This window comes from Alosa pseudoharengus, unplaced genomic scaffold (assembly GCF_046254945.1).
Source record: "Alosa pseudoharengus isolate Yale_2024_CS ecotype anadromous, Long Island Sound unplaced genomic scaffold, YU_APseudo_1.1 YU_APseudo_1.1_scf_22, whole genome shotgun sequence".
Lineage (NCBI taxonomy): Eukaryota > Metazoa > Chordata > Actinopteri > Clupeiformes > Clupeidae > Alosa > Alosa pseudoharengus.
This window is the reverse complement of record NW_027468680.1, coordinates 30,020,915-30,043,662: the sequence shown is the minus strand read 5'-3', so window position 1 is coordinate 30,043,662 and position 22,748 is coordinate 30,020,915. Positions and strand designations below refer to the sequence as shown.

Sequence of the window (22,748 nt, the reverse complement as noted above, 5' to 3'; positions counted from 1 at the left end):
TTAAAACCTTGACAGGGAGGGAAATGTAACCAGAGTCGGACGCTGAGAGGAGTGGTGCGCACTTGGTACTATGTGTAACCGTCCGGCAAGGCACATCTGTCCATGAACACGGCAGGAGGAAAACGCAATATATTTGATAAACTTGGACAAAACTGCTGATGAAGAGCAGGAAGGAAACGCAATTTGATATAGAAGAAGTAAGTGTGCGGTGAAGTATTAAAAGATACCGGCTTCAACAATTTCCAGAGTGATTGATGTCTTTTGTCATTCTGCACGATAAACTGTTTCGATGAGGGGACTTTTCGACATTATCCTTTCTCATAAATAAGGCAACCAGACTATCGTTAGAAGAGAGGACCTTGCGCAGGTAGGATGCTTAATGTTATCGTTTGTAGTGTGTTATGTCTTGTTGCTCCTTATGGAATGTAGTCTAAACATTTATATTAAAACTTTAAACTGTGTATATCACTATAGCCTAACAAACAAATCAGAAGTAATTGCACTAGATAATAACACTAGCCCATATTCAAACTGGTAAACTTCATATGTACTTCCCATCCCTCTGGAGCGCTCACTGTATCACCTTTAAACAGCAACGCGCATGTGGTGCTGAGGAGGAAAAAAAGGCAGCATTGTTCCGACAGTTGATTCAGAAAATTGCTGTAACTAAGCGGGGTCTCTCTCGAGTAGAGTTTTAAATTAGTTGCTTGTGATTCTGTCTAAGGAATAACATGAAGCCATGTGGTGATGGTGATGCCCTCCTCACGGAAGGATCGCGTCCCCACACAGCCTCTGTGTGGAGGCTGTTTCTAATCACCGGCTTGGAATCTTGGTACAAATAGCCTACAAACGTGCCCCATGTTCATCATCAACAGTAGACTATAGTTACACGATCTTAATAGTTTGAGCGAAGATAGCGTATAATGAAATATCGTGAGACGGTAGGCTGGGCTACTTGCTACACTGCACATGGTGCCTGCACAAGGCTACTGTAAACGGCAACTGTTTACTGTACATCAGTATGGAAAACCTTAAGGTCATTGCCATATCGTATACGTAGGCTAATTGTGTTGTAAACAACTATGAAGGTGTCCATATGCGCTGAAGACTCCGAAAAGAACAATCACGAAATGATTAAGGATGGAGAACCGATGGAAGTCGTGTTTCCCTCAATTTCTTCGCCTCTACTGGTTCAGTCAAGTGTGTGTGTGTGTGTGTGTGTGTGTACGTACGTGTGTACGTACGTACGAGTTGGTTTATATGTGTGTGTGTGCTGGAGTCTGCATGTTTGTCCAAACGGTTTATATGTACAATTTGCGTTTAACCAAATATTGTAAGGGCATGGCAACGTGCAGACACTGTGTGTAATTTGTGCATTTGACTACTGCAGTTTCCCAAGCCCCACAGCCATTTGTGCTTTTCTTAGTAACCATTACTTATTGATAGATTTCTAAAATTAACAGCAAATGTGTTTTGCTTTGGCTGAAGAATCCTCTTGGCAACATGCATGACCAAATGGAACAAGAACATTGTTTAGGCTTGGATGTGATAGGCCTAAGTGAAAATGCTCATTTAAAATACTGTCATCATTATTGTCTTCGACTTCTCAGTGCATATGCTGAATTGGAGCATAGTCCTTAATGTTAGTTAATATAATATTTCTTCAGCAAATTTGAACAGAACCATGGTCATATGGAAGATGGGACATTTCTTGTTATTGCTCAAGCCTATGCTGTAATAGATAGAAAAGTGTGAGCACAGTTATTGAAAAGTAATTTGAGAGAGAGAGAGAGACCTCTGTGTGTTTGAAAGAACTGGTGGAGACTTACCAGGGGAGGCACCAAAACCCCAACAACCAAAGCCACAGTGTTTCAGCAGCATGTCATAACATATCATGATCTCATGACATCTTATAAACATGAAATGAAGGCTTTCCAAAATTGTGCATTCAGAATGTTGGGTTTGTCATGACAATAGCAAGCATTATGGTACTATGGTACACTGACATGTAATTTGCAACTGTCATGATAGCAGGATATAGGATCTGCAATGACATGTTTATAACAGGCTTATTTCATGCTTATGACGGGTTTGAGTAAAATACTACCAATGTTTCCTGTCAAACCACCTTACAGAAGTTTGATCTCTGTCCCTCTAGTGGCTGCACCCGATCTCCTGGATCCCAAATCAGCCACGCACAACACCAAGCCACGCCTGTCCTTCTCCACCAAGCCCATCGTTTTTAACTCGAGCGACGACTGCGATACTCTGGTCTCGGTCATGAAATGGAAGACTGTGTCAGCCATCTTCCTCCTGGTGGTGCTCTACCTGATCGTTGGCGCCACCGTCTTCCGGGCCCTGGAGAAGCCTTATGAGAGCTCCCAGAAGTACGCCATCTTGAAGGAGAAGCTGGAGTTCCTGGCACGCCACTCCTGTGTCAACTCCTCAGAGCTGGAAGACCTTGTGAAGGTGTGTGGCTTGGTTCAGGGTTTTCTTTGGGGTGGCGTTTTTGTAATGTTTTATTTAATCTTTGAAAAATTTGAACCTAGACACAGATCCTTTTCAATTAGTTATAGTAACACAATGTAGGAATGCCCCTTTTTGTCAATTTTCTATGTACTGGGAATAAATGGGACATGTTTTATTTAATTTTTATGAATTGCTTGAAGCTATACAATTCAGCCCTGTTGAAAAGGACCATTCACATTTCTAAATCACCAGTGTTTTTTACCAGAGTAAAAAGAACTAAGAGAAATCTTTAGAAAGCTTTGTTGACAAGATCAATGGAAACTAAATTAAATCTTTATGGAGCTTCTGTTGGGACGATGTAAAAGCATTTAAAACTCTTTTGTCCCACTTTAAACCCTCCTTTCAGCGATTAGGGCCCTTTGCATAATGAAGGAGTTCCATTTGGGACCCTTGGGTTGAAGTAGAAGCAGATCTTTATTTGGATAATTAATATGGCCTCTGCCCCTCAACCTTGGTGATGTGAGAAATGTCAATGTGAGGTTTTTCACAAAACTCTCCTTTCAAGGAGGTGCCTGAGTGTCATTCAAATACAGACATTTGAAGAATACACTATTAAAAATGGTTAACCTTTCTCATAAACAGGAAAAAGTTGTCAAAAGTACTTTGCCCAGGTCTAGCGCAGAAAATATATGAACTTACACAAGGAATACTAAAGCCATGGATGCTTGCAAAAGTCAGTTCTCCTTGGACTGGACAAGGACTGTTTGTCTCTGTTAAACTCACAGGCTTCTGTAAGCTGTCCAGTGACAGTCCCACTGTAAGCTGTCCACTTCGGTCAAAGCTCAGGTCAGGCAAGCTATTACTGAAAATAATGGTTATTATTATTCTTCTGACCAGCTCTTTGTGAAATCCAACCACACCAGCCACAGAGTCCAAGAGCTCCCACTTTTGGGATGGAAGATGGAGGGACAGTATTTGGGTGGGGTGGGGGGGGGGGGGGGGGTAGGATTTTATGTGAAGGGTAATTAAGAATGCCCCCATCCTCACTTCACCAACACCACCCACCCCCACCCACCCGGCCTGCCTGCCTGAGAGGAGTGTGGCGCCTTGGGCTGCCAGCAGGCATGGAGCCTGGTGGAGTGAATGAGGAAGCTTTTGTGGATTTGTTATAATTCCTTTTCGCCTCCCCATTTACTGTGAAAATGTGTCTTCCGTTGATGTACAAAAGGACACCATTATCTATACAAAGCAGAGAGTGTTCTCCGTTAAGTTTCTCTGCGGTGTGCTGGCACAAGCCACGTCTGTCTTGTGGTGCAGTCATATCTGCTCTTTCTTTGAGTCTTTCATTGAGTAGCATCATGAGACCTCATGTGTCTAGAGACAGGAAAAGGTCTATTTCTCTTTCTAAAGTGTGAGAACCAGGCTTACTGTCACATGTGAGATAACTCTATAGTCTATACAGCACGTGCAGTGATTGCAGTGTCTTCCTCCAGGTTAGAAATAATGATCGGCCTCGAACAGCAGTAGCATGTGGCCCAGATTTGGCACTGTTCTGGCTCAGTTCTGGTCTTGATTTAAAATGGGGATTCCATCCAGAATCAGCTTCAATCTGGGACACCCTTTAAACAGTAATTAATTAGTACTGGGAACCCAAGGGATGCCTAATAATCACTGCACTAAGGATGAGGTAATTAAAATATATGAGCATGAACTTTTTGTCATTAAAGACATTATTAAACTCAAGTGAAGGATTTCAACTGGAGACACTCTCAGTAAAACCCAATTCTCCATGAAATGTGCCACTATGGTCTGTATGTGTGCGAAAGACTGACTGTGAGTATAGAGCAAATGTGCAAGGACTTTTATGTGTGTGTGTGTGTGTGTGTGTGTGTGTGTATGTGTGTGTGTGTGTGTGTTTGTCTGTGTGTGTGTGGGAGTGAGTATGTGTGTGTGAACATAAACGCCTTTGTTCTCACAAATAGCAATGGCACTGAACACCTTTCTTATTGGCCAAACTAACAAAGCTGTCAACTTTGAGGAGTTATTCATTTGAACTCTGAGCGGCACCCTAATGATCTCCTCCCACCCTCCTCTCCTCCCCACCCTCCCCTCTGCCAGGATCTCTGGCTGGGCTCCTACAGCTGGAGAGGGAGGAGGAAGAAAGGGAGGGAGGGCCCCTGCGCAGCTGTGCTGCCGTGCTGGGTCCTCCTGCCTGCTCTGGATCTGGGTCAGGGAGACCAGGAGCTGAACTGGGCTGGACCGTGCTGGCTTGGGCTGGCTTATGTTGGGGCGAGCTGAGCACAGGGTCCTGGTCTGGATCTGGATCAGGATCTGGGGCTGGGGCTGGTGCTTGGTTAGCGTGCCTTGTCATGTGCAGATGTGTGTGGTCCTCTGCACTCACAGCCGTTCCACTTGGCAGCACAGTGCAGCATCACACAACGCAACGCAACACAACGCAATGCCTCCTACTGCTCAGGTGGCGCTATTATGTCAGACTTTTTACAGTGCAGCCATTTGCCGAGCATGTGTTTCTGTGTTCTATTTATGGCATGCTTCTGCGAGACAAAGCAAACGTCTCCATTTAAAACCATATGAGAGTCAGATGCTGTGTCAGATAGATAGATAGATAGATAGATAGACTTTATTGATCCCCAGGGGAAATTCAAGGTCTCAGCAGCATACAGACAACACAAACACATTCTTTAACAGCAGAAATAATGCAGAGAATGCAGAGAGGGGGGGGGGAGATAGAAAGAAAGAAAGAAAGAAAGAAAGAAAAAGAGAGAGAGAGAGAGGGTGAGAGAGAGAGGGGGGGGAGAGAGAAAGAGGCACAAAGGAGCAGATAAATCAATGATAGATAGATAGATAGATAGATAGATAGATAGATAGATAGATAGATAGAGTGTCTGACTCTACTTAACAAAGCACTGCCTACTTCAAGTCATGCACTTGTAATAGACTGCTTTAACTCTCATGTAAACATGCTTAAAGTGCATGTGAGCTCCATGAAGCCGTGCATTCATGTGTCATGCATATTTAAGGTGCCTTCACTTGCACTGAACACCAGTGACTTAAGGACCACGGAGAGCGCCAGGAGGTGCAGTCTTGCCGCTTTAGACCTATACAGTAATTGCATGACTTGCGTTGCTGTCAGGCTAGCAATTATTTGTTTTTTTTCTCTCCCACTGTCTGAGGTTGCACTTGGGCTGCATTTTATAGAGCGTGATATAAATGAAATTCCTCTTGAATTGCTCATGACAATTCTGCAGAAAGATGTCAGTCATGCACCTCAGGTTCTCCAAAAGGCAATGACCCTCAGGTCTCCCTTCAGCAGTAGTGATATTTTTACACACATGAGACATCGAATAGCTTTGGAGACATGACAATGAGTCTTAGGCCAGCCTGGTAATTGATCTAATTGGCTCCAGAAACCAGAGGTGGTGGCCGGCGTTGGCCCATAAGGAATGATCACTCGACCCAGCGCTGCAACGTGGCTATGGAAGAGGAAGCAGCATTTCACAAGTGACTGATCAGGAGACGAATGCAATTAGGGCTGCGCTTGGATGCAGACCCTGTGCTTATACGGCGCTCCTCTGTCCTATGGGCTAAAGGAGGTTCTGAGGCAAACTGATAAAGAACAGACCCCCTTCCACTCTCTCTTTCTCCTGTAATGCCTCTCTCTCTCTCTCTCTCCCTCTCTCTCTGTTTCCTTGTGTCTCACTCCATCTCTCCACTGGCTCCAGTGCAGCAGAGCAGTAAATAGGCAGAGTCAGTGTACAACTAAGAAGGAGAGAAGTCACTGGAGCACACAGATGTTCAGAAGTTCTTGTTTGATGAAAAACGTGCAGCAAGGCTATGACTAACGTGTCCATGTGTTGCATCTTCATCAGAGTTGATCAGTGTACAATTGATTCACAAAGCTCTTCAGCTCTGTCCTGTGGTGTGTGTTTGGTAGACACGTAATATCTCTGTGCAACAGCAAAACATGACTCTTCAATCTGACTGACTTTAGCCCTAAGGGAGCCCTGATGTGGCTCTAAATCACTTATGTCCCATTCAGTCCTGTAAAATAGTGGTGAATGGTGGTGGTGACTACATTAGAGGGTCATTTGCACTCCTCCTTGTTGTTATTATTGTTCTGTTTGTACAAAATGTAATTTATTGGAGTACGTATAATGAAGAAAGTGCATTAGCATAAAAACATTTAGACTAGGCCTAATATATTATGGCAAAGTTTGAAGTTTCCCATTATTTGGTATGCAAAATGTTCTCAACTATGAGATGTTTACTTTTGACCTTTGTCATATTAGACACCCATATGAAAAATGTCACTATGATTTGGTAATAATCATTTGGTAATCATCCAAATATTATTTGGTAACAATCAGATGTTCCATTAAATGTGTGATTTATTTTGCTTGAGATTTGGCAGATCTAGGGGGCCTAACTAAAGCAGTATAATCCCTCTCCTTCCTCTCTCTAACGCTCTGTCTCTTTCCATTTCTCTCTCTCTCTCTTTCTCATGTTGGTGACCACCGCTGTTTTCTTTCCTCCCACAGCAAGTGGTGTCAGCGATGAGAGCCGGCGTCAACCCGTCGGGCACGCCCTCCAACGAGAGCAGCCTGTGGGACCTGGGCAGCTCCTTCTTCTTCGCCGGAACCGTCATCACCACCATCGGTAATAACTCCCAACCCCACACATCCTCTAGACACACCACAGCCTTTCACTGCTGGCCCCCATGAGTTGTGGCCAATCTGTGGCATAATCTTTATAGGGTGCGGGATTCAATCTGGTGGGCCTCAACAAGCCCCAGCATACCAATACTGTTTATCATGATGGGAAAAATGTGTGCTGTTGATAGTTTTCTGAGTGCCTTTTTCTTCTTGAGTGGCTTATAGTGGTCTCTTCCTGTGTTATTTGGTTCTTATGTCACTCAGAGTTTGATTCATGTGGTATTGAAACGCACAGAGGCACTCGTGATTTTACTACCCTCCTTTCACACACACACACACACACACACACACACACACACACACACACTACAGCCTCAGGGGGAAACAGAGTGATGATAAATACAGATTCCCTTTCTCCCTCTCTCTCTCTCTTTTCCTTTGCTCTCTTGCTGATGATCAATCAGCTATAATATTCAGCTACACATATAAAACATGGCAGTCTTGTGGGGCTGAACACTGCTATAGAGCACAGCTACCACCTGTGGACATGTTATGTCCTGGTCCTCATCTGCTAATTGAATAGAGCCAAAGTAGCACACGGGTGAACTCACTCATGCCTGTAGTGGCTGGAGGTGTCCAGACCAAGGCGTGCAGAAAGAGGGGTCAGCTGTCCAGTTTCACGGCCTCTCTCAGCTGCGCTGTGCAGCGAGCGTAAACGGCAGAGCCCATCAGGGGACTCGTGCGTGGGATGGGCGGCATCGTTGGTATGGTGGGCGGATTCCAACGGCACAGATCAAAGGTGCCTGTGGCGTGTGAGAATACTTTTGCAATCATTCCATGACAATGATTATTTAACTTCATGTAGTTACTTGTCTGGCAGGATACAAGTGGCTCCTGGAAATGGTTTATGGTTGAGAAAGGATGACTGGGTGGGTGGGTATTATAAGGTGATGAGACAAAACTGAATTCCTCATAAATGCTTTACACCCAGACTAAAATGTCATTAAATAATGGAGCTTTCAGCATTTCATCCCTTTCAGCATTTGATTTAACATTAATTAATGTAATCATTCAATTATTATATTATATTAATAGAGGTTCATTGTTTGTTCTGCCTGTTCATTATGATTATGTCATAAATTGATCTGAGGTTAGGGAAAATTAATGCAGAGTGGTACCAATTTTCTTTTCACATGAAATGATGCTGCTTTGAATTTGCAAACCACCAGATCTTCAGATTTTTCCAGTTTCTTCACGTTTCCAGCTCTTAAGCCATTAATGAAGTGGGAAGGGTTTATAGTTTTATAGTTTACAGTGTAGTCTTTGACTGGCTTTGTTGAACCATGAAACCTTTACTGTTCATCATTCTCTGTCGTTTTTTAAATTGTGTAATTTGACAGTTAAATGGAGTCCTTCTTTCCTTATGAACATTTAAAAGATGCCACACATTTGATTTCCATGCCACTGAGCAACAGCTCGTGGAAGGTCAGACAGTTAGTTTTTATGGACAATGAAAACTACAGAAGCACATTTACTAAACGAATGGATAGAGGATGGAGATTAGAGAGAGAGCATGGCATGGCAATATGCAATTGGCAATATGCTGAGTCATGCGTCTCAGTCACTGGAGTAGATGACACACACACACACACACACACACACACACACACACACACACACACACACACACACACACACACACACACACACACTCTCTCTTGCCCATACTGCACAGCAGATGTAAAAGTCCCCATCTGGTCAGTGGCTCATGAAGTCATCTCTGCTGTGTTTGCCCAGAATTGAACACATGAGAACCGAGAAAGAGAGAGACAGAGAGAGAGAGAGAGAGAGAAAGAGAGAGAGAGAGAGAGCTCCTGAAAGCGCATCATGATACTGTATCGTCTACTAGGATGGCTCCCCAGCGAGGCAGTGCTGTCAAGGGACGGCACTCTGGGGCGGGTTTGATCTCAGGAACATACAGGGGCCTCTGCTCACTCTCTCTCTCTATACATTTGAATCCCTTTAATCAACTCAATGCATTTCTCTGAATGCATTTCTCTGAATTTAGGGAAGAATTGATCTTGTATCTCTTTCCATTGGCAGCATTCAGCCAAAAAGTGAAGCTCTGTTTCTATGGCACCTTGGTTGCAGTTGGTGCACAGCCTGTCTTCTCTGGGCAGCCAGGTTTGCCTGTGTCTGCCCTTCTCAATAGCCAGACTGTGATTGCTTAGTCTGTACCTGGTCAAGGTTTTTTTCTGTCTGGTATCAGTGACTGTGGATACGTAGTCTGCCACAGTGTACTCTCTGTTTAGGGCCAAATAACATTGAAGTTTATTTTGTCTTTTTGTTGTTTCAGTCCAATATAATAAGTCATTTTCTTATACATTTCTAATACTCTTTCTATCTTTCTTTCTTTCTTTCTTTCTTTCTTTCTTTCTTTCTTTCTTTTTTCTTCTTTCTTTCTGTCTATGTCTCTTCTTTTTTATTGTATACCCATACATAAATGCTCTCTGTTATTCAGTCCCAGCTCATCGTATGGTTTATGGCCTTGAGCAGAATACACAAACAGACACAAACACACACACACACACACACACACACACATATATTGAGGTATATAATATACAGTACACCTCAAAAGCCTCTCTCCCTTTCTTTGTCTGTATTTCTCTCACACACAAACACAGTCTCTCTGGGTCTGATGCTCCCTCTCCTCTGGGTCTGATGCTCCCTCTCCTCCTCTCTCTCTCTCTCTCTCTCTCTCTCTCTCTCTCTCTCTCTCTCTCTCTCTCTCTCTCTCTCTCCCTCCCCCTGTTCAGGCTGCAAAGATGCATGTTACTGCTCAATGAGCCATACGTGTTAGCCCCCATTCTGCTGGACTCCTCCACTTGTTTCGGAGTCCTACGGGTGCTAGGCTAAGTGTGCTTTACTTCTGGACAGTTTCCCTGCCCCACTTAACATCAAAGAAGGAGAAAAGAGAGACCATTTTGTGCTACAGGACTGATGCTGTCAACATGAAAGCACTTGCTGTTCCTACTCATAAATTCAAGTATGAATTATATTATTTTAAAATGATTTTCTTTGTTATTGTTGAGAGGACACTTAAGCTGTGGTAAAATGACAGCACTGGCAATGTACTCCTTTTAGCGGAATGTCTTCTGCGAGACTAATGAATGTAAACCAGTGTACTATTCTGGGGACCTTTTCTGCTCTGTGTCATGGTAACAACAGACTGCAGTCAAGACTGATTTCCTGAATGCAAGGCAAAAAGTGATAAGATCAGTAACAGGACATGCAGCTCTCTGGAAACCTTAATGACCAGGTTATGCAATATGAAAGATGGCAAGGAAGAGTCCCTTATTGATTCCCAATGCCTTTAGTTTCCGAAGCAACACCACAATATGCTTTTACAATTTAACGAATAGTTAAATTAGGTAGTATGTGTTGTATATGTAGTAGCTATCTTACACACACAAAGGAATGCAAAGTCAGTGGAAAGGTTTTTAAAAATGTGCTGATATTGCTCCTGTTGTTCTCTTCGTGTTCCTTGCTGTGTTGCTTCTGTAGTCCTACTAATCAATACTCTGCTTTAATCACTCACTCGATTACTTTGAGAAGCTCATATACCTGTTTTTCTGCAATGCCACATCATCGATCTCAACCAGAAATAAAATAATTAAAAAAAGCATTCCACACAGAATGCATTTTCCACCTTGCAGCGTGGATAAGTAGTGCTTTTGTAGCGTGACGTGTGACAGTGGAGCCACTTCCTTCCATCCCTCTTCCCGTCACAATGAAAATCATCTTGCAGGAAATCAATTTTTATGACTCTTCCAGGGCTTTTTGGCTTAATTAAGACTTCAAAGGAGGACATATTGTGTGAGAAGCAGCGGGCCCACCTTAATGAGGCAATGGAAAGTTTAGAGCTAATTGCATGAATGGAAGAATGGATGGAGGGATGGAGGGAGTGCTCCTCTGTTGAGACTGATACAGACTGGCCACCACCAGCCTCAGGGTTGGGGAAGGAGTGGTACCACTGGTAGCACACATTACAGTGGGTTCCCTGTCTTCCTTTAAAGTCTCAGTCCTTTTGTCACCTTTGTTGTTCATAGCCTCTCAGCAGCTCTTTCTCTCTTTCTCTTTCTCTCTCTCTCTCTCTCTCTCTCTACTTGTGTCTTTCTCATCTTTATTATTCTTTCCTTGAAACCACCATTTGAAACCACTAAAAAGCACCATTTTACTGCTGTGTGTGTCTTTGCATCATGTTGTATTTTGAAGTTTGAGTTTGCCCTTAAGATAGGAGAGGGTTAAAAAGAGATGAGTAAGAGACAGACTCATGCCCTAACTCAACAAAGTTGCTGATGCTGAGACAATAACAAAAATCACTGTTGTGTGTCCCATACAATTGTCCAATAACATTCATACAGACTGTATATTAGATAGAAATATATAAGATATAACATTCATACCATTAAGAGATACAAGGTTAACTTATATTAGTATTTTGTGGGTCACTTCATTCCAAATCAATATTTCTCCTCCTGAATGCCAGACCATACACATCTGTGAGCTGCTTTTATCTGAGCTCCTCCATGCCTTATTCTTGGGGCTGGTGAGGAGCTGCAGCCAGGCTGGGGAAACCCAAGGGGATTGGGGAGATTGTCTGCATAATCTACTGGAAAGCCTTAAAACGCTTCTGAGCAGACAAATGAGCCAGCCCAAACCCAATTCTCATTTGAGGAGCTCCTTTGTATCCTCTGACCTTTGTGAGGCTGGCTTTGTGCTGGGCGAGGAAGCGGCCGGTTTCAGACCTTATCCTGCATTGTATCATTTCAGTGTGTTATGGGAGGGTTGGAATGGATTGCTGAAATCCTTAATAACTCAATTGGCGACCTCATCATAATAATGTTCTGCTGGAAGTAAATGTAGCCATGTAGCATTTTTATGAAACAGTTCAAATAAATTATTCATGATTTTGCATGCAAAGCCTGTCATGAAATGAACAGTCATGAATGCCTGAATTATTTACATTGACTTAATGCATATATTGCATATAGTAGTGGGCCATCGTCCTCAATATATTAAGGTAGTTTTCAAACTTCATGTTAGTTCTAATGCAGACCTTCTGCTATTTCAGGGCTGCAGTGCCAGCAGTTCTGTGTGATATGTAGAATAAGTATAGTTTCAAAAACATGGATGTCCTCACATTAGGGATTAGGATAAGATCATGTGGCAGATGTATAGATTTCTACTGGTTTGTCGCCTGGAATCCTACAGTCCTCCATAAGGAACTATGAATGAGGGAGAGCTACAGGAAAGACGGAAATGTAGCCAAACACCCCATACCTCTCTGGAAGAAAACATTTATTGGGTCATACCATTATAGTGTGTCACTTTATGGTTTAATTGCTTTTATTAGTGGATTATGGAATGATAAATCTGAGTGGGCGACAACTTTTTATTACTTGTTTATTTTGTTTCATCATTATAATTACTTTCTGTTTACCGTTTTATTGATCAGTGTCTCAGCCCAGCTTATAACCCTGATTCTGTTTCCAGGTTTTGGGAATATCTCACCTCACACAGAAGGAGGAAGGATCTTCTGCATCATCTACGCCTTGCTGGGAATCCCGCTCTTTGGCTTCCTGTTGGCTGGAGTAGGAGACCAGCTGGGCACCATTTTTGGGAAGGGCATCGCCAAAGTCGAGAAGATGTTTGTGGTGAGTGAGTGCCTCTCTAGCATGTATTGACCACTGTTCGAGTTGAATGAAACAAAAATGTTTCCAGTTTTTGTTCTGATATCCGATAACTATAGTAGAGTGTAAGCGTTCGTAGTTTCAGAGACATTATAGGTTGCTGGTTTGAGTTGTGTCCTTGAATGGGATGTACAGTAATTCTACTGTGTCATCATTAACATGGTGTGAAATGGACCTGATGTGTATCATGTTATATATAACTCTAACTATAACCATAATTATAACTATACATGCATAACACAATTATCATCCAAAACATGTCTCTGCACCCGTGTCACAGCAAAGCATGCTCTCCGACCTTGTCCTTCATAAGCCGGGCGACACAGCCTGTGTCTGAGGACCTCCACCATCCCCTCAGGAGAGTAGCTCTGATTTGTCTGACTGCTGCTGTTCTCATGCTTGTGATGACTCAGGACATGCTAAATAGCTTCTGGCTTAAACTACATCTTCTGTTCCACTCATTTACACATACAATGCATAGTCTAGTCTCCATTTCAGCTGTGACTTAAGGGTGTTACAGCAGTGATAAAATGCTAAGCTGGAAAAGCAACCTGAGGTCTAATATGACTGAATTATTCAGACAAGTATCACAGATTTGTATCTAATGTCCGATGGAAAGATGTGTTCAGATGCAAGCAGCCTTTATTTGTTTGAAGAATTACTGTGGGATTTATTAAAATCCCACCCCACACCTCAAAAAACAGTCCATTACAAAAATCATACTTGGTGAACTTCAAGTTGAAAGGATCACCCTGTTCCCTCCCATATTTACACCGTAATTTGGTCTAATGCATAATACAGAGAGTTTACTGTGTAACTCTGACACTTATTTGGCAAGACAGCACACCGCCTTCTAAATGTCCTACAAACTAGTTTTATGATGGTCATTGTCTGGACAAGCCCAGCCCAGTGGTCACAGCTAGGCTCATGCATTAGTTGAAATAAGAACAGGGAATTTATTGTACTAGTAAAAAGTAATGGTTTTGTTTATGAAATTCTCTTCAGTGACTGATGGTAGTGTTTTAGTGTGCTGGGAGTTCACGTGGTGGGTAAATCTCACACACTGTCCCTCCCTGTCCATCATAGATTTTATTAGTAGTGCTGTGCCTCAAACAACTGTATGAAAATTTAATGTTGGTCAGCTGCTTGGTTGTGGATGTGTAGATATGTATTTAGATTGATAATTATGATAACTACAAATAAACATATTTCATAAATGTCTGTAATGACTATTAATGATGATTTAGAGTAGCTATTTGGTCCGTTGTAAGATGGTATTTACATTCTTTCAGTTGCCCAAAGCTTATACTAGTCAGGTAAACATTTATACAGACAAACGTCTTCTCTTCTCCAGCACCCGAATCACCCAGATCCTTCCACTCTTACAGTGATGGCCAATTTCCTTCAACCACACCTCATGTCTGTGTCTCTCTTTCAGAAGTGGAATGTTAGCCAAACCAAAATCCGAGTGATCTCCACAGTCCTGTTCATCCTGTTTGGGTGTCTGTTGTTTGTGGCCCTCCCTGCGGTCATCTTCAAACACATCGAGGGCTGGAGCGCGCTGGAGTCACTTTACTTTGTGGTCATCACCCTGACCACCATCGGATTTGGGGACTTTGTGGCAGGTAAAGAGAGATATATGCTATCTGCTTCTTTTCCACCTCTTGGTTGTTCAATTACTCTGTGTGTGTGTGTGTGTGTGTGTGTGTGTGTTTGTGTGTGTGTCTGTGTGTGTGTCTGTGTGTTTGTGTGTGTGTTTGTGTGTGAGAGATAATTTACATAGGGTTTACATAAAGAAGAAGAGGAATAAAAAAAAATGAAAATCAATCTTAGAATATAAACAACAATCAAGTAAAAAGAACTCAAGCAAACTATATCTTAATACTGTCATTATATGCATGGTGTATTGGATTGGAGCTGAATAAAGACAAAGGTTTAGACAAAAAAAAAAAAAAAAAAAAACACCTAAATGCTACAAACCCACTACAAACAATCTTCACTACTCTGACTACTGCCAGACTTTATGGATCAAACAAGTGGTTGTAAATATTACATGTCCCCCAGTAAATAAACACACCACCCAAATAAGGTGCAGCACCATGCGTTGCCAGGTTAGGTTGACTTGGCCAAGGATTATTAATCGTACATGCTTGTTGACACCGGCCACATAAAATCGTTTTGGTGACAGAACATACCTGCCATGAATTGGTTTATTGGGGCCATGGGGAGAGCAGCAGCATAACCATCATCTGTGTCTATGGACACATGCCAGAAGCATGTCTCCCAAAGGACCCTCTATCACACTAAGTGAGGGACCTGTCGCCCTCGGTGTTCAGTTCATCCATCAGGAGGTCGAGGTGCAGCAACCAACCTGCTCTGTGTCATATGAGAGGTCACCATGTGCTGAAATAGATGTTGTAAGTTAGGGCAAATTCAAATATAGACTCAAGCTGTCTATACTTAGCATTACTATAATTGGCACTTGATTTAACATGTCTGTGGTCAACCGAGGTCAAAGGTCATTTAAAATAGGTACAATTATAGAAAAAAAATGGCATGCAGCAATGGAGTAGATAATGCATACTTTGGCATAATAATGACATAATTATAACCGACTCTCGCCAGATGAATTTCGTTCCGCCTAGCTCCACTCATCCACCTGGGATCAATCCATTGAAAGTGTTGCTTCAGAAGGCTGGGCCTAATCAAAAAATGCTTGCATATGATTGAATAAGCCACTTGTTCGTCATCTATTGACGTGCTACTTTAACCGTGTTTTCCATTTACAAATTGGCATACTAATAGAAAAAATATATAGCTTTATTCCAAGCAAAGTGCACAGGTATGTGTTCCAAGGTTGCATGCTCCTGGGAAATGAAACCTTGGTGGTATTATCACCTTGTTCATCCATTAACGTAACATGAACTGGGAATAACTCAGGTTACTACTTACAGTATTCATATCAACTGGGAACTAACCAGGTTCAGGTGTCCAGAATCAAATAACCAAATTGTTATTTATTTGTATATTAATTTTCATATTCATATGATTTAGGTCATACAGATATGTCACTCTGGCAGCACCTGTGCAAATCCTGTGTCCTTGTGTGAATTAATTTCCTAACCCCATTTGTGAATCCTGTGTTTCCTACAGGTGGGTCAGAAATTGAGTATCAAGACTTTTATAAACCTGCAGTATGGTTCTGGATCCTGGTTGGTCTCGCCTACTTTGCGGCGGTACTGAGCATGATAGGGGACTGGTTCAGGGTCATTTCAAAGAAAACAAAAGAGGAGGTAAGTCAAATTTATCTCATATTTCTTCTTTACTGACACAGTATCTGATCACCTAACATTAGTCGAGGGGTGTTAACAGAGTAGTTAGGATTGATAACATCAGGAAATAATGATACTATTACACATGTCTGGTTTCTTGGGTCAAACATAGATAGATTGCCACACAACAATGTTGGTTATGTTACAGGTAGGTTGCTCAATCCAGTAAAGGAGTAAAGAAAGGGGAAAATGTAAATAAAATTGTTCAGATCAATTTTGTAGTGTTCAGGATTCTGACTGCTGAAGGGAAGAAGCTATTTGCGAAATGTGAGGTTTCAGTTCCTATGGACCTATAGCATCTCTCAGAGCAGAGAAGCTAGAGCAAGTGGTGGTGTGGATGAGAGGGGTCATTGATTGTTTTGGTTGCACGGTTTAAGGTGCGCTCAAAGTACAAAAAATGGACTGGAGGGAGGTCACAACCAATTATGTCAGAAGCTTTGGTGACAATTAACCCTTTCTAATTTCCTTCTGGTGGAATACCAGACATTGAGGGTGAGTTTGATGACTGAATGGTGTTCAATGTTGGTGTTGGTTTTGTCAATACAATGTAACAAAGGCAATGGAGAAAAGAATAAATAATACATGGATTGATTTTAGCCGAAAGACTTTGCCAGTGCAGCCTCACCTTAAATTATGAACTATGAACTGAAAACAAGGATGTGTGCTGCCTGTCTCCCAGATGTTCCATTACAGATTTCTCGCACAGAACAGTTCTTGCTGTGAGACAGGCTTTGACTGTACTCACTGTTCTGTTTGCCCAGGCTATACAGGGCACTATAAAACACCCCTCTCTCACTGTGCTTTGTGGAAATCAAGCATTCACAGGCTCTGTTGCCTTGTTTATCTTTCATTAACTCCAGCCTTATCTGGGCAAGCTCGCTGCGTGTTAACGGCCCCACGAGGGGCGCCATGTATTTCATGGACTCAGATGGCGACCCGTCCCCACCACCCCCACCTCTTGTGAAAAAAAATACAACAACACATGCTGGGTGCCCTTGGGCCGATGCATTGGGGATTAAGTTGATTTGCAACACAGATAGAATCAATGTCATTGATCTGTGGCTTGCTGTTTATTGTGTTTAGTCAGTGATACCTCTGGTAATCTTGTTATTCTGCATCAGAGTCTTTATGACAGTGCTGGTTGATCATTACACGGCCAAGTAACCTCAGCATAGATACTACCACTGACCACTGATGTCTGAAGCATCTGGGGGTATTAGAAGTGGGACACCAGTTTCAATGAGGTAGAAGCAGTGTAAGTAATGTAGAAGAGATGGTGTCCTTACTGTGGACAAGTGGATTAGACAGGACACTGATCAGACAGGAGACTGTACTCCAGTGATAGGAATTCTGTTGTTTTTTATTGGCAGTAAACACTTCTGCCTGTTATGCGCACATTTACCTCACATGTTCTGTGCCTGCTACACCTCGTGTTTTTGTAGAGGTGCCCTGAGTGCCTCCAAAGTTCAACTCCAAATGGAAAAGCGCCTGCCATCATTCGCGTATTTATTAAAACATAGCACACTTTTCATTTTACAAGCAGCAAGCTGCCTCCTGTCTGATGGCGTCCTTACAACTTCGGCTATGTTCACACTTGCTGCCTTTTTTGACTAGAAAAGCAAGCGAGGGCGCTTTTTCAGTTTGAACATTCCTAGACCATCCTGTTCTTGTTTTCTCAGTGGATTCTGTTTAATAGTGATTGGCATAGTGGAGAAGACCCAGTAAAATGCTAGTTGTGCCCCTGATGAGAGGATGGAGACCCCTTTCAGTAAAACTGTGCAACCAGTTAAAGAAGTGTTCCTCAACACTCTCCTTCCATTTTCCCAATCCCCCCACCAAAGACTGTTTATGAATACATGCAGTCACCGTCATGTTCCTCACAAGCTGCTGCTTCATCCTGGCAACAGCCCTCCATCCCCAGACAACAGCTTTATGTGTGACGCAGTCATAGATCTTCTTTCAGTGAAGGCATTAAAGTGTTCCTTGCGATGACAGATGCTGTTTGTAATGCACCACAGCAATGGAGCGCCCTGAAATTTTAATGACTTTATTCATGTTTAGTGTCTGTGCCTCTGACACCCCTCAAAACACCCCTCAGCCACTGTGGCCTCCGTTGCCCAATTAGTGCAGGATGAGGAGAATGGAACTTGCTCTGTCTTGGCCTGAACGTGTTGTGTTGTGCTGCTTCTTGGAGTTCAACATTTCATGAAAAGCACAGAAATGTATTGATACGGATCACAAAGTGATTCAGCCTTTAGGATATTTTTGGTGGAGCAAAATGCTCAGCTAAGAAACAGTCCACATTGACAATCCTGAGCCTGTTAAAGATTCAAGGCTTCAAGGCTAAAGTTTCAGAGCAGTTTCAGCACTTCTGTGAAGTGAACTTTTCATACCAATTCACTTTGGATTCTTTGCCTCTTGAACAACCAGTTAAACAGGAGTGATGCAATATATTACAATGTCATGTCAGAATACACAGTATATTTGTGGCAGGCCAGATTGTAACCATACTTTTTTATTTTGTTTGATATGGTAACACATTGTGAAATTACTGCATTTGTATTTACAGACAGATCGAATGCCACAGCAGAACATTAAAACGGATGATTTCCTCCAGCAGAAAATTAAATGCAAACTGCCAATTAGTGCCTAATTTACCAAAGTCAGATTGCCTGTGTGTGTTTGTGTGTGTGTCTCTTGTGTGTGAATGTGTGTGTGTGTGTGTGTGTGTGTGTGTGTATGTGTGTGTGTGTGTGTGTAAGAGAGATAGAGAGCGATAGAGAGCGAGAGAGCATTTTAAAGTGAACCTCTGAGGACATAACTTTTACTTCTGAAAAGCTTTATAATGTGACATCCATTTTTATATTTTTTTATTATACCAGTAAGCACACCCAGAAACACAACATCATACTCTGTAGTTAACCCCCTTAATTAATGTACATACAACATATCAATGTCCTCTTACTCTGTCATGTTTAATACACTGGCATGCTTAAATGGCATTTCTTACCCTTGTACAATACCGTACTTACAGTAGAACCACTCCAAAGATCTGCCATCTGTGACCTTGTCTCACAATGAAAGAAGACAGTTGGCAAATGTTGGGTTTAATGCAAGTAAAACGTTTCAATGACCCACCTATGGCCTGTGCTCATTAATAATATATGTTTCCTCTGGGCGCCTTGTTGCAGAGGAGCAGCAGAGCTAACCGGTTTCCTTGCCCTCTCCTACTAATGTATTCTTTAAGGAGAACAACAAAAAGATGCTGTTATTATACTGTAGTCATCACATGATTTGTGTGGAGTCAAGAACCTCAGGGCCAGTTAATGGACCTCATTTCAGTGCCTCGTTCACATTGGCAATGCATTAGTGTGTGTTTTTTATGGACAGTTAGCATGAATGAACAACTAACAAAAGGAAATTGTAATGTCCTTCTGTACTCATTAGGGAAACTACTTAAGGGAAACAGCTTTAGGCTTCAAAGTATAAATTGGGAGTCATTTTCATCTTGGTGTCATTTCATGCAGGATACGATGGCATTCTAATTGTATGCATGCACTTCAGAAAACTTCCTGGAAACAGGGGTGTAAATTCCTTTAAAATTAAGATATTTTGGATTAGCTCATGAGAGATTTTAAAGCAGGTTGAAAAGGCAAGTTGAAAAACAGTATACCCAGATAGCTGATGTGTAGTAGAAATGTTTATATGATAGAATGTGTATGGTTAGAGTCAGTAAAAATGTTTTCACTTCAGGGTATCTCATGTCTTCAAATATAATTCCATCCATTCCTGCCCTTTGCAAACTGCCATTGGCATCATCAACTCCAAATAGATTCCCGTCTCAGTCAGCGTGTGATGCCAGTCTGATCTTTGTCTCCTCAATCGTCCACTTTTCGCTACAGGTCGGCGAGTTCCGCGCGCACGCGGCCGAGTGGACAGCTAACGTCTCGGCGGAGTTCAAGGAGACGCGGCGGCGCCTCAGCGTGGAGGTCTACGACAAGTTCCAGCGGGCGGCGTCGATCAAGCGCAAGCTGTCGTCCGAGCTGGGCCTCAACCCTACGCAGGAAATGACCCCGGGCAAGCGCACCCTGTCAGTCAACTTCATCGATGAGCGGGACAGGGACCCATCCTTGCCACCCCTCACCAAAAACAGCAGCCTGTACTTGAATGGCCTCAGCTCCAACTGCCCGGAGCGAGGTGAGATAGCCATCATTGAACACCTCAAATGAGGCCTGGCTCTGAACAATCTGATGCCCATGCCACGGACAGTGCCACCTGTTTTAGACTGTACCAACAGCCTGCTGTGGCAAGGTGGATTATGTCACCAAGCACCATCAACACCTGTGTGTGTGTGTGTGTATGTGTGTGAGAGAGACTGTGATTGGAAGCAGACTCAATCCGAACAACACTTTCATCACTGTTGGTTGGCATACTTTCTAGGACATGAATGGGTCTGCCATTATCAATGTATCTGAACACTGATGGGTCACTTTATGCCTTGTACCAGCCAAATGGTCTGTCTGTATTTGATTGGTGTGGAAATGCCTGTGAAGTACTTGTTCTTTCACGAGAAAGCAAAACCAGTCTCTTTTTTATTTTTCCTCTTTTTTGTAAACCAAGGAATCATACTTGTGCCTTAAGTGTTTTTAAGAGTCATTTCTTTCCCAAAATTAGTGCATGCCAAATGAAAATTCCAAAAAGTTTTTTTCTCTCCATGACTTATTTGAAGAGTTTCCTACAGTCAAAAGTTCAGTGCAGTTCTCACATGAGTTAAAATGTTCAAATATGCATTGGTTACTCAGAAACGACAGAACAGGCAGCAAACCACTTTCTCCTGTTCTGCTTGTTTCTGCTCTGACCCACTGGCCTGCATGGGCCTGCAGGAGCGGAGACTCAGTGGGCTTTTATGGATTTTTATGTTTCGCCTTCGCAGCATATTGTCAGCACATTGAGGTGATCACAACTTGCAGAGCTGTAAACCATGGGCCATCCAGCAAGATTTCAAAGTAGGCGTCTTCTTTTTTTAACTCTGCTGGCAACAGAATCAAGAATTGATCTGATCTCAGAGGTTTAATTTTTATTTTTGTGGATATGTTTTTTTTCACTTTTTGCAGCGTGGCTCAAAACTGTAGGTTACAGAGTGGAAGGTGTGAGACACTGTCCATAGCAATACACAGTACCACATCTTTTCTGCAAATGCCAAATGTTTATCACCCTGAAGCAATGTGGCTGCCTTTGCATAATGTGTTCAAATGTTTTAGGTTCAATGCAGTATACAGCACATACTGCATTCGTTATTGCCAAAAATGTCTGAAATAATTGATCTGGTTTGATATTCAACTTGCACACAGCTGACTGTCTTTGGTCAGACAGGATGAGGGAAAACTGCTGGGTGGTTTGCCTTTTTTTGTCATTTCTTGAATTAATGTGGGGAAATGGCTCCTTTTAAGTTACAGCTTGTCAGACTGTTCAATGGATGATTTATTTTTTAATCATATAGCACATCTATTTTTTCATACTGACGCTATCACAAACAGGACCATTTTTTAATCGAAAACTGTTGGGGAATATTGTTCAAGAGACTTTTGACTTTAGTTGTAATGTAACTTCCAGTGAGAGGCACAGAGAGGAATGACTTGAATGTTACTTGAATAAAACTTAAGTAGTTATATGTATAAGGACAATGGGGTGTATTTTGAGTGAGGTGTCATGGTGTTAACATGCCAGAACCATACAGTATGTGGGTACCAGATATCCCTTCTAGCCAGTTCTACTAACCCCAAAATGAAGGAAAGGGAATGATAGATTGAGTCAGCTGTAGCTGGTTGCTCAAGGGATACTGACACCAATTTATATTTATATTTTTTTATCAGTGTGTTTCTTCCCTTGGTATAAAACCCCTGATTGTTGCATACTTAGCATGCTAGATTCCAGGTCTATCACGCTGGGTCGCAAAACCTACCTTGCACCTTGCTGTCCCAATTGAGTCGGAGGAACGTGGAGGCAGTTTTGGCATGTTAGCATAATGTTACCTCTCTCAGCTAAACCTGTTGAGTTGATTATCAAGATGATTCAACAGAGAGAAGTAATCTTGACAACACAACCCAATCCATACTGTGTGAAAGAAGACGAAAACAATAAACAGTACACACACCTGCCATTCAAAAATGCACTTTTATTTAACAGCCTTTTAGTTACAAAAATGTGTACACTGATGATATATGTCACCATGAATGATTTTGTATTTACGTTATGTAAAGATATTGCATCTCCATCCTTATCTGCAATGTTGCCACACACATAGCACATAATATTAATGGTCCTATGCCCTACTGATAGCATCCCTCATGTTATGAAGGAAACTTCCTCGAAAGAAGAAAAAGACATGACGTATTGACATGACATGAAGTATTTGATTAAAGAAACAGTATTAACAATCATGTATTAAACATGAAATAGATTGAGATGAAAAGGAAAAAAACATTGGAATAATAAGTAAAGCAAATTTGATGATGATT

The 22,748-nt window shown here is 42.2% G+C and overlaps 1 protein-coding gene across 1 annotated transcript; it reads left to right on the top strand.

Annotated features, from left to right (window-relative positions):
- Nucleotides 1-21,033, top strand: kcnk2a (potassium channel, subfamily K, member 2a). Its single transcript, XM_076300034.1, has 7 exons — nucleotides 1-197; nucleotides 2,159-2,469; nucleotides 7,029-7,146; nucleotides 12,702-12,862; nucleotides 14,337-14,523; nucleotides 16,052-16,191; nucleotides 20,133-21,033. Coding segments are annotated over exons 1-7 (1,245 nt in total). The 5' UTR covers nucleotides 1-196; the 3' UTR covers nucleotides 20,460-21,033.
- Nucleotides 21,034-22,748: the final 1,715 nt, after the last annotated feature.

Coding starts and splice junctions, on each gene's coding strand:
- kcnk2a (XM_076300034.1), top strand. Junction 7,147..12,701: donor AACCGTCATCACCACCATCG/GTAATAACTCCC, acceptor TTCTGTTTCCAG/GTTTTGGGAATATCTCACCT. Junction 16,192..20,132: donor CAAAGAAAACAAAAGAGGAG/GTAAGTCAAATT, acceptor TTTTCGCTACAG/GTCGGCGAGTTCCGCGCGCA.